The sequence below is a fragment of the Hippocampus guttulatus genome, chromosome 10, assembly GCF_054856545.1.
Source record: "Hippocampus guttulatus isolate MCC_2025c chromosome 10, RoL_Hgut_1.0, whole genome shotgun sequence".
Classification (NCBI taxonomy): domain Eukaryota; kingdom Metazoa; phylum Chordata; class Actinopteri; order Syngnathiformes; family Syngnathidae; genus Hippocampus; species Hippocampus guttulatus.
Window position 1 is genome coordinate 4,335,247 of NC_141270.1, and position 12,086 is coordinate 4,347,332.

The 12,086-nt window shown below is 42.9% G+C and overlaps 1 protein-coding gene across 2 annotated transcripts in view; it reads right to left on the bottom strand.

Annotated features, from left to right (window-relative positions):
• The window catches only part of LOC147198959 (protocadherin-15-like), a 188,639-nt gene that overhangs the window by 57,926 nt on the left and 118,627 nt on the right, over positions 1-12,086 (bottom strand). For both annotated transcript variants that reach the window (XM_086122234.1, XM_086122233.1), the window contains 3 exons: positions 9,281-9,409; positions 3,074-3,379; positions 431-661 (listed from right to left, as the gene is read on the bottom strand). In XM_086122234.1, coding sequence (XP_085978360.1) covers positions 431-661; positions 3,074-3,379; positions 9,281-9,409 — 666 coding nt within the window. The remainder of the gene's footprint in view (positions 1-430; positions 662-3,073; positions 3,380-9,280; positions 9,410-12,086) is intronic.

Sequence of the window (12,086 nt, forward strand, 5' to 3'; positions counted from 1 at the left end):
GGACACAGGACGCAGAGGTAACGAGATGGCTGCCGATGACGACGACACACGCGATATGAATCGGAAAACGTGTTTTGATTCGATTTGATTGAAGATCATTACGTTCTAAAATAAGCTTAGACGTGTTTCAAATCTGGTGACCCTGACAATATTCATCAAGTTAGTAAACAGATTTCGATTTTTTATTTTTTTTTGGTTTTATTTATCGCGTTTCAGAAGAAAAATGCCGTAAAAATGTGTTGCCAGTGTTATTGTGTGTTTTACTGTTCGAGCTATATTTACTCCTATTTCAACCCTATACTTCAGGTGTGGTTATTTTTCAAAAATTGTTGATAAAGTTAAGTTGAGTTGAGAGTTCCTCACTTGACTTGGTTTGAAATCTATGACACCGCTCTGAGAGCTTGCGGCAGGGATGAATGTCAGTTCTTACCGTGATCCGGACCGTGACGGTAGCCTTCCCCGGTGCCGTGACGCCTCCCTGGTCGACAGCTTCCACCGTGAAGGTGTACGAGGCTCCCGTTCCCATAGCAGCCAGATCCTCAAAGTCCAGAGTTTGCAGCACAGCCAACTCTCCGGTGATTGCGTTCAGGGAAAAGAGCCGGCGAGCCGATTCCGACTTGATCCGGTAGGTGACGTTGGAGAAGAGGTCTGAATCGGTAGCCTGCAGAGAATAATGCGATGGGGGAGGGGTTAGGGTGGGGGGGGGGAGAATTAACCCCAAAAGAGATACGGCGTGAAAACATGAAAAACATGCAATTCTGATTTGTTCCACCGGAGGCGATATTGCATCACTGTGGCATGATGGAATAGTGGAGCTCCTCCCTCTTGGGGATTCGCAACCAGTGTTACTCACTGATATGCTTGAGGGCTTTTGACACTCACTGAAGCCGCGGTACATTACATAACACCTCCACATGTTCTGCGGCGCTGGGAACGCAGCACGGGATCACATCATGCAAAGGAAAGCGCAAACCGCTCAACTGACTGGTGACATATTGTTCATGTGAATCTCTTAATTGGGCCCTTTTATGATTTATTTACAAATGTACTGTGTATTTGTTCCGCCAGTGACGTATGGTGGCGGGCAGAACCAATGACGTGGCCAAAGGCACGAAATCTTTCTGTGACGTGTTCCTTGGCTCAACACTGTGGGCTAATTGCTGGTATATGAACACAGAAAATAGACAACATAGTCAAACTTCTGTGTCCTCCCAGAATGTCAGAATGTTCCGAATTTTGTAAGATTGCGACGTCACAGTGCAGATCATTTGCATAATACCGAGGTTTCTGCGCCCGAGTTTCTCCGCGTTTGCGTTAGCTTCTGATAATCCGCCACCCTAATGGGCTCTTTTGGCGTTTTGGTAATGAAGTACTGCCTCCTTGAGTGAAATTACCATCCTTTTTCCTTTCCTTTCTTTTTGTTATTATTGTATTTATTTATTCTTTACATTTTGCCGCTCACTTTTTCTCTTCACACTTCAGACAAGCAGTCACAGTGAGCCCGCCCCCAAGCTCCGCCCACAGGCACCATTATAATGAATGAAGAGAGGCAGAACAAGGAGGCGGGGCAAACAGACACATTTTCACTCATGGCGGTCCTCGGACAGGGAAGTAGAACGTTGTAGAAAATTTGAGTACCACTTACTGTATCTATAATATATATATTTATTTATATGTATGTCTGTATGTATGTGTAGTAAAGGGGTTCAAGTCAAGGGCAGTGTGTGGCGGGGCTTCATATTGTATATTTAAGCCGTATGCATACGTAATGAATATGCATGCTGCCATTTGAGCTCTGTAGACTAATACATTCTGAACACATTCAGATTTTATTTGACATCGGAGTGAGGCTTACTGCGTATTGGTGCTCACGGGATGAAGTTACGCCTCGTAAACGTATGAATCATGCGCAATAGCAAGCATAAATGTATGAACGCGTGCACAAGAGTCCTTCATGCATTCCATTTCAAGAAATATACGTGGAGATACGACCAATCTGATTGTCTTGCGATCACCCCGCGAGTGTCCGCTCGCCGTTGAGGCAGATTAATGTCGCAGTGCGCACGTCACTCACTCACCTTTCGCCCTTCCGACCGCTGTGCAAATTGTCGTTTACAATACGCCGGCAATTACTCATCCCTCCAATCCGTTTGCTCGGCATGTTCGATGCCACCTTTCGCGTTTCACATTTGGCGGCGTTAAGCACAAACTCCACTGCTCTTTACGGAAGCATTTTGCCGCAACACACACACACACACACGTGTACGTATTTCACATATATAGATAAAGAGAGAGAGAGAGAGAGAGAGAGAGAGAAAATGAATGAAGTCGACTCACTTTTTCCACGTCATGCCGAGACTGAGCTTTATCTAAAGTCAGTTTCGAGCAATTAAATTCATTTTGGATTGAACATAAATGTGAAGAGACCCACCTCCCAGGCACCTCTGCTCATTCTTCACCTGTAATCAGTGATTTTTTTGTTGTTGTTGTTACTAGCTGTATTGAACTTCTTTTTACCCTTGTATGACAGTGACAAATAAGATAAGATAAGATAAGATAAGATATCCTTTATTAGTCCCACACTGGGGAAATTTACAGCCTCCAGCAGCAAGAATGTTTAAATGTTTAAACGTTAATTAAAAACAGATCCAATTGGACGATGAGAACGGATTATTTAAATTCCCATTGTTTCCTATGAGACCAATTTAATTGGAATACATTTTGTCTGTAACACCATTTTCATTCCTTGGAATCGCCAAGTGCTAAAAAAATAAATAAATAAAAGAACAACCTGGTCGGCTGTACGAGGGGGTATGCTGCACTTTTTTATTTATTTTTTGGAACTTAAAACAATGCTGTGCGAAAGTTTTAACTTTTCAGTTATACCGTTAATGCGGTATTATAAACCATAGCGGTCTACCTCTAGTTTCGACAGCATTGCCCCAAACAGTCTGTATTGAAATGAAAAGCCGGGTTAAATCATGCAACGGTTTGTTCCAAGCTTCCATGCTGAATAATACAACAGAAGACAGGACACCCACACACACACACACACACACACAAACACACTTACGCTGAGCGTGAGGATCACGGTTCCGACGGGGCTGTTCTCGGGCACGTTCGCCACGTACGTCTGCTGAGAAAACAGCGGGCTGTTGTCGTCGATGTCCGTCACCTGCACCGTGAGGGTCAAGGTGGTGCGCCGGGGGTCCACGGCCCCGTCTGAGGCTTCGATCACCAGCTCGTAGCTGTCCCTGAGCTCGCGATCGAGCGGCACCCGGGTGTAGATGCTGCCGTTGGCGGCGATGACGAACAAGTCGGGGTGGTTGATGATGCGGAAGCTCACTTGGCCGTTGGCCCCCGCGTCTGGATCTGTGGCCTGCGGGGATAAAAGACGAGAAGGTTCGGCTGCAGCCTTTTGCGTCCACTGTAATTACATGTTGCCAAGCTCCCACTGTGACTTTCTTACAATGATTGTACAAGGTTGACCATGCTTGTTTGAAACCATGAACTGGATTATCGAAATAAAACCCCCCCAAAAAAACAGTAAAAATCATGTAGCAAAATTCTGACCTAAATTCCAATCAAACACAGCAAGGCTAGATTAGCCAAAAAGCCCCCCCCCCCCCACGAACCCCCCAAAAGTGTTTACGCTGGCTCCCAGTCAGCTGTGGAATAGATTTCAAATTTCTTCCGCTGGGCTAAAAGTCACCGAAAGGGTCCTGAATAAATGAAAGAAATGCAAATGACATATAAACTCAGTCAGGGGCTGTGAGGTCTGCAGACTCGGGGCAATTAGTGGAGCAGAGAGTTGAAAGCAAACATGGTGCAGCAGCATTTCGCTTTTATGCTGCACGCAAATGGAATAGGCTGCCAACAGAAGTGAACTGGACCCCCCCCCCCCCCCAGTGTAAATGCTTTCAAATCCAAGTCGAAAATTATGATTCCCCCCCCCCTTCTTATGATTTTGGTATTTTGAAACATTTTAAAAATTCAATTTCCTAAAATATCGTCCTTGCACTGCACGTTCTTTTCGTAATTTTGGCAGGCTCCTTTTATTTCCATACTTTCTTCATAGAGGTCTGTAGTTCTTTTATTTAAAAACGTTTTTGAACGTTGAACTTTCAATTATGGAAAAAAACGCAACCTTGGAGATGAAATGCGTGATATCAAAAAAAAAAAAATCAGCCTTGCCGTTGCCTCGCCTCAATTGTCAGCTGTCAATGATGCGACGCATGCCGGAGCACCGGGATTAAAAAAAAAATACATCCAAAGTCATAAATAACCTAATTTCCCTCCTGACTCGCCAGACGTAAATTGTGAGTAAGACTATTGACATACGCCGTTAATAGCGCAAAGCGCTAAATATTCACTGCGAATGAGCAGCGTGTTTCAAAATTGAAAGGCGTTTGCCTGGAGGCTGACAGCAGATGTTTTTGTGTTTAATCTGATCCAGAACACGATCCATTAGAGCCAGGCTTTTCATTCTAACACCTTGCATATTTACACAGCCTGCAGACGCCGGCTGAAACAACCCTCACTTAATTTGGGCTCTCATCCTAGTTGTCACTTGGGAGATGTGAGTCCTTGTGACGAATTGTGCGCCGGTTCAAAAGGGCAAGACGCTCTGAGTTACGCAAGGGCCTGCCTTTCATCGCTCGGGACATGTTCTGAATTAATCCAAATAGGAAAACAAGCTATTCTTCAAGTCAATTATGGTGAAAAAAAGAAAACTAAAAAAAAAAAAAAGAAAAGTCATTTTCACATTTTCCTGCACAAAGGAAGTGCGTCTCCAACTCATTTTGGTTATTTTAGAATGAATGCGAAACACATGGGGAGGGCTTCCATTTATTGGTTTATCAATAAATGTTCACATTTTCTTCTACTGCAGGTTCAAGGGAAGCACTGTTTATTCCACGTAATCCTTCAAGTGCAACTTGGCTTAGAGCACGTGTGCGGCAAAGATTTAAAAAAAAAAAAAGGGAAAACAGAGCGAGTTGTTGCCTAATCAATACTCATGCTTGCTTGAGGGTATCAAATTGGACACCAGTTTCCTGTACGCGCACGCCTGAACTTAGCCTTATTATTTATGCATCAGTCACTGAAAAACGAAATGCCAAAAACGTGCTTTGCAATGATAAAAAAAATAATAAAAAGAATAATTCTGGAACAGCCCCAATATTTCTTGCCCTGTGCACCAAGTTTTATGGAATATGACTGATGGTTTGCAGCATATTCCTGCTCATGAATAAACAAACACAAAATGCCAATGGTGCAGATAATTCAGTGATAAAAATGACACGAAATAATTAATACAGGGGTGCCTTAACGTATGAGCGATTTATTTATTTATTGATTGATTTTGCTCTGCGTTGTGGCAGAATTTGACTTAGGATTGACCTTCATACTATTCTGCTAAGTGGTGTTAGCAAACTTCACAAACATCCGGCCATCCTCAGTTCACGTTGGGGATGTGCGCTTTGTGCTTACTTTTTTTTTTTGTACAAATATTTTGCCAAATCTCTCTCTCTTTTTTTTTTTTTTTTAAACTATATTCCAATAGCGTTGAGGACAGTTTTTTATGATTTTGGGGGGTCTGGAATGGATTAATGGCATTTCTATTGATTTGAGATGTGAAGTTTTTTAAGTTGCAAGCATGGTCATGAATGATGTGAACTTGTAAATCAAGGTATACACAATAAAATTAGTACAGCGCAGTCAGTAAGTGGACAGCACGTTCGATCGATTTGGGATTTGACTCTCAGCTGCGGTCTTCCTGTGTAGCGTTTGCAGGTTGTTAGCCAGATAGCATAGCTGTCTATTTATTTATTTTTTTTTACATTTCATCAAACAAAACAAAAAATAAATTGAACAACCAAGAGCCCAGTTGCCTAATATTAAATCAGTTAAATTTCTAAACCAGGGGTCCACGGACCCCTACTGGTACGTGGTGTAATTGCAAGACGTCCATGAAAATACTTTTTTTTTAAAAAACGTTCCTATGACATTTACAGAAATAAGATTATTTGACTTCAATGTGACTGTGACATCTATCAACATAAACTACAGATGGTAACAGGATTTTTTTTTTCAAACTCTAGTTCACAAATGTAATCCACTGTCTTGTAATCAGAGCTATCGCTCCCATTTGCATTGTTCAAGTTACTGCATGACACTGCTAACAAAAATGATATTCAGTTTTATTACATACTTCCTGAAACATTTTATAAATATGCTTGCGTGCTCTGCAAAGAAGCTAAAAATAAATATATCTGTGTCGGTTATGTTAGATGATACCTTCTAAAGGATCTCTGGGACAAACTGCTTTCAAATCCTTAATCAGGCATGTTTTTTTTAATGTCCAAAGCAATTACGTGCTTTTAAAAAAAAGAATTAAAAAAATGAGTCCAGTAGTTAAAAACTGAGTGTATGACCACCTTGACGCATTGTAAAGTTTAAGGACATGCCGTTTAATGTTCTCCTTGAGATTTTAGCATCAGCGTTTTATTTGAACTGTACTTTCTTTATATGTCTTCTTATGGAAAGTGCCCTTGGTGAACGGCTGCACGTCGGGCACACAAAGCCTCCATTCTTGACTTTTTGTGCAAAAGTAGATTGCGTGTCCGCTTGGAAATGATTTCTCAAATAGCGAACCTGATTGTCGTGTCTTTACGCCAGCAAAACTACTATAGAGGAGCGCGCTGTGCGGAGAAGATGAAACGCCCTCTTGATCAAGCTCATCTCCAGCCTCGGCGTTGGCGTCTGCGTGCTGGGTGCAGCGACGTCTGCGGCGTGAATGCACTATGCACTGTACGCTTAAAAAGGCTGAGCACGGCGTGTCTTGCCTACTGGGACGGAGAGGCTAAAGAGACGAGGGAGATTTGGGACAACTTTTTTGAGGACGCATTTTGGATGAGAGTCAAAAGGCAACGTGGCTTCCTGAGCGTCTATTTCACACTTTATAAACTAACATTTCCCGGTAGATTGGTGTGTTTGAACTGAGCAATGCACACATAATTATATCGCCGCCGAAAACATGGAGTCTCCTCTCGTTTCAAGTTTCATTTCAAAGGAGGTTTCACAAAATAAGGGCATTCACTGTGGGTCGTGCCGACTTCACTTTTTGTCTTCAGTAAGTCAGACGCATTTCGCTGTTGGCGGGACATCAAGCGGCTGACTCGGCCATGAAAGAACATTCCCTTTCTTTGCCTTCAAAAAGTCAGGGTCTTTCTTTCATCCAAGTATTAGGAAATGACTGTTAATTCAAATTTTGCATCTTAGCACCAAACTTTGGAGCCTCTGAAAACTGAGGCATTAAATGGCTGGAAATCCTCATTTGTATATGTCGTGTTTTGGTGTACAGTCTTGAAAATTGTCAACCTTTTTACAGAGATTAACACCGAAATGTTTTAAAATATTTTTTCCCAAACTATAAGGCGCACCTAAAAAGCATTCCATTTTCTCAAAAGCCGACAGTGCTCCTTATAATCCGATACGCCTTATATATAGATCAGCATTCTAATTTCTTGGACGGAGTATTTTAAATCTGGAAAGCGCCTTGTTGCAGCTGCAGCGGTTGTGGAAGCTCTATATAAATAAAGCTGTATTGTATTGTATTCCCTTTAGTGTAGCTCCATCTAGTGGATGCATAACGCAACCGCGGCCACGATTGTAGCTCCTATTCCATGTGCCTTATAATGCGTTTCGCCCTATTTATGAAAACAGATACAAATAAAATTGATGTAATTTTAACGAATGTTTATTTCAACCAATCTTTTGCAAACAGTTCAATCCAAATAGGTTCGGGAGGGGAAAAAAAATACTAATAGTGCAACCCACAGCAGAGGATAATTGCTCAGGATGATTTTCCGGAGACCTCCAATAATCGGGCCTTGGCAGACTCTCATCGCAAGGGTAGAAAACGGCTCAAATTTTGGCAGAATTGTCTGTATTTGTGCAGCGCCACTTTTGGGACTCATTTTCGTCGCGCTGTCAATTTACCGGGGGGTTTCATTGTTACACGCGTGAAACAATTGAACCCAGGAGAGAGTCTGCCAAGACCACAAATAAAAAGCATGGGAACACCAGGCTAGAATAAGGACGGCGTTATTCACCTCACTTCTAATTGAAGGCCGCCGCATCCCACAAGTGACTGAACTAACCGTCGGAGCCCTTTCTTTATTTATTTATTTATTTTCATTGATTTATGTGAAGATGTGATCCAAGTAAAGGGCAAGTCCTGACATTAAAAGTTCGGTGGTAACAGTACCTACCTTGGTTTGAAGGTTATGGTTCAGTTCGCTTTGGGTACGGGCGAATATCTAAACTGCTTTTCTTGGGTGAGAAGAGGAGCGTTAATGGCATCTAAAGTGAAAATGAGTTTCTATTTTTTTTTAATAAATAAATGTGTGTCTGGTACAAGTGAAATGAATCATTTAGAACAGGGGTGTCAAACTCATTTTTGTCGTGGGCCACATTTTAGTTTCCCTTGGAGGGCCGTTATGACTGAAAACATATAAAACCGTCAATAATAACGGTTTATTCAACTATTGTTTAAATAACTGTTATGAGTGTTTGGTAACAAGAAAATGCTTACAATGTCTCTCTCATTTCTTAAATATGAGATTTTAGCCAGCATCGCGGAAGTTGACATGTATGAGTTGCTTTCGAGGGCCACATAAAATGATATGGCGCGCCAGATCTAGCCCTCGGGCCTCGAGTTTCACACCTGTGATTTAGAACAACAGCTGAATTCATGATCATTTTAGGAAAGCGCAACATCAATAGTTCTTTCGAGGAAATTAATTGTTTGTTTACGCCATCGATCCTTTGGACCGAGGTGCCGACACTTCAAAATCAATCCACCAATTTCTTTCATAAAATGACGTTTTGAACATCAAAGGGACTATCCGTCGACGATGAGAGGAGATTTATCCGTTGCGCTCCTCATCTTCATTGTGAGATGAATTCCCAATTTCTCTGCAGAACGGGGCAGTGACTCTTGAGGGGAAGAAGGGCAATAAAACCAAGACCAATTGATTTTATTGCTACATCGACAATTTGGTGGCCATAGACGTTAATTCTTGCATATCCGTTCATGGTTTCATCATTAAACCAGGGATGAGTCATTTAAAGCACCCGTAACAGGGTCAGTGTGATGATCCATGATTGCTGTTCAAGTCCGATTTCAAGCAGCAAAAACGAGCCCGATGGCAGCAGGGAAACCGCCAAAGACTGAAAAAAGGGAACTAAACTGCGCCGTCTCACGCGTACAACTTACTTTGACTTGTCCCACAAACAGATGGGCCTCCTCTTCTCGGACAGTGAAATTAGTGGGGGCGGCGGGGTCAAACTCGGGGTCGTTGTCGTTGACGTCCGTCACGACGATGTCGACTGTTGTCGTTGACGTCTGGGGAGGAAAACAGATCCACGTTTTGCATTCATTTCAAAAGAAATAAACAACAGGGGTCCCGGCGAAATCCGACAAGCGTGAAACACAACTCAATCTGATCAAAAGAAAGGCAAGAAAAACGCAGCTCTTGACGTCGGGAACGTCTCAAACATTTGATCAAAAGGTCCTCTAAAGCCTTTCGTTCATCGCATCTCAATTTTATGACATCATGGACGATTAAGGACTTTTTGAGCATTTCAAGAATCAGTATTTTGAAAACGATGCTCCTGGGCTGTCTTTACACTAACTTTTGCAAACTTATTTTTATTTCTTTGCACCTAAATGTCTTGAATTCTTCTTTTTGTTTCAATTTATTGAATTCATTTGCCTTGTTTTTTTGTTTTGTGTGAAGCACATTGAGTTATCTTGTGTAGGAAGAGCGCTATAGAAATAAAGCTGCCTAACCTTGTCTTGCCTCTACGTGTGCCCTACGGGTACCTGGCAGAAAGTCACCTGGGATAGGCTGGGATTTGGAAAAACTCAATCAAAGGAATTCATTTGTGATGCCCAAGAGTCTCTATTAATTTACAACCACTGGGACGTTGTTTGAAATGCCTCCACGTGATTCGAAACGCTGTACGACTCACACTGCTGATCTGCAAATCACTGGCTTGGAACCGCGGAAGCCGTGGCAGTCGTCGGCAAAAATGACTGACAGGCAACAAAGCCGTATGCTAATCATGGAATAAATGCTCCGCCGCGGAGGGGACGGTATACGAAGTGGGAGTGGTCGGCCCTCGCAACACTTCCCACCAGACGGCGCGTTTGAAGTTCGCCCCGGCGCTTGAGCGGCGTCCATCCCGGAGGAAACGATCTAGTTCTTCCATCTCGCCGTCCGTCCTCTCGGGGCTTCATCCCGCAACTGTTGTTTGCTTTGTTCGGACTTAATTACAGACATTCACGTGGGAGCTGACATGCTGGAAACCGTCACATATGAGGCCCGCTTGATCCGCCGCAACGGTGGTATACACTAGCGGGGTACCATTAACATCAGAGTGGCGATGACAGGCTCTATTTATTCTTCACTTTGCCCAAGACCTGGAGCCAATTAGTGTCACCATCCTGGCGTGAAGTTTCTCATCAAAGCCGCGAGAGCCGAGAGCCTGATTAACGAGCGGTTATTATTTATTTAAAGTCAAACGCCGGTACTCCGTGGTATCCAAAAGGACGCAGGGGAGGCCTTCCACACGTTAGCTTTTCAAGTGACAAGCCTGACCGGAAGCAGTGAATAAGATCATGCTGTTAGGACTCATGTAGTGAGTTAGCCGAGGGCAATGGGAAAAAAAAAGTGTTATCCCGGCGGATGTCTGAGCCAGCAAGGCAGTCGGTATTACAGACTTCCCACCTGCGGAGACGGATTTTAGAATTGGGCACAGAGACTAGAGCTGGTGCGAGTTGTGCCAGAGGTATGGAAAATGTCCGATTTTAACAAGCTAATAAAGTTGGTCAATTTGCTCTTAGTTAATCATCTCCGTGTCACAACGCCTTTAAATAACATGCAGTCTTAACTCATTCACTCCCAAAGACGTATTTAGATGTATTTTCAGACGCGGCACATTTCATCCCAGCTCCTCATTTTATATTGACTGTACTTGAAAAGGGTCTGAAAGGGTCTGAAAAGGCCATTTTCAGACCCTTTCAGACCCTTTTCAAGTACAGTCAATATAAAATGACGAGCTGGGATTAAATGTGTGGTGTCTGAAAAGACATCTAAATACGTCTTTGGGAGTGAATGAGTTAAGTATCGTATTTTCCGCGCTGTAAGGAGTATCAGGCGCATCTTCAACGAATGGCCTATTTTAAAACGGTTTTCATATATAAGACGCATAGAGTAGAAGCAGCAATAGTGGCTGAGATTGTGTTATGCATCCACTAGATGGAGCTACGCTATAGGGAATACAATACAGGTTTATTTTTCCAGAGCTTTCTCAATCGCTGCAGCTGTAACAACACACTTTACAAAACACTTAAAATACTACATCCAAGAAATCAGAACACGGATCCATATATAAGGCGCATCGCATGATAAGGCGCACCGTCGGCTTTTGAGAAAATGGAATCCTTTTAGGTGCGCCGAAGAGTGCGGAAAATATGGTAATCATCTCCAGGTCATTGTGCTTTAAATGCAAACCACGTCAGACGATCTTGCGCCAAGTTGAGATGAAAGGTCCTGAGAGTTTGGAGAAAAGAAAATTACCTACGTATGTAATTGGATTCATGTTCATCCTTCTGCGGTTGACGTTTGAGGCTTTGTACGTGAAGGTAAAGGAGTAAGAAACAAAGTTGAGACCTCGGTTTACCTCCCTTGGCAAGCGAAGTGTTTAAGTATAATAAGAGACATTTCCTCCTCATCTTGGGAACTGATATTGCGTTCCGGCTCGTACCAAGTTTTCAAAGTGTTTTATGAAGGTGTCTGATGGCGCCGATCTGCAAATAAAGTGAAGCGCACCTGAAAATGCGTCTCCTGTTCATTGAGCTGAGGGAGAGCGCAGAGTTTAGGTGGAGGTTTTAGAGCAAAACTACTAAATGTCAGTAGGTCTGTGCAGAAGTTAACCAGGTCATGGTAGTCCCCAAATGACTCTTCCTGGTTGTTGAGGACATTTCACCTTGAATCTGAAAGCGATCTTCAGTTCTC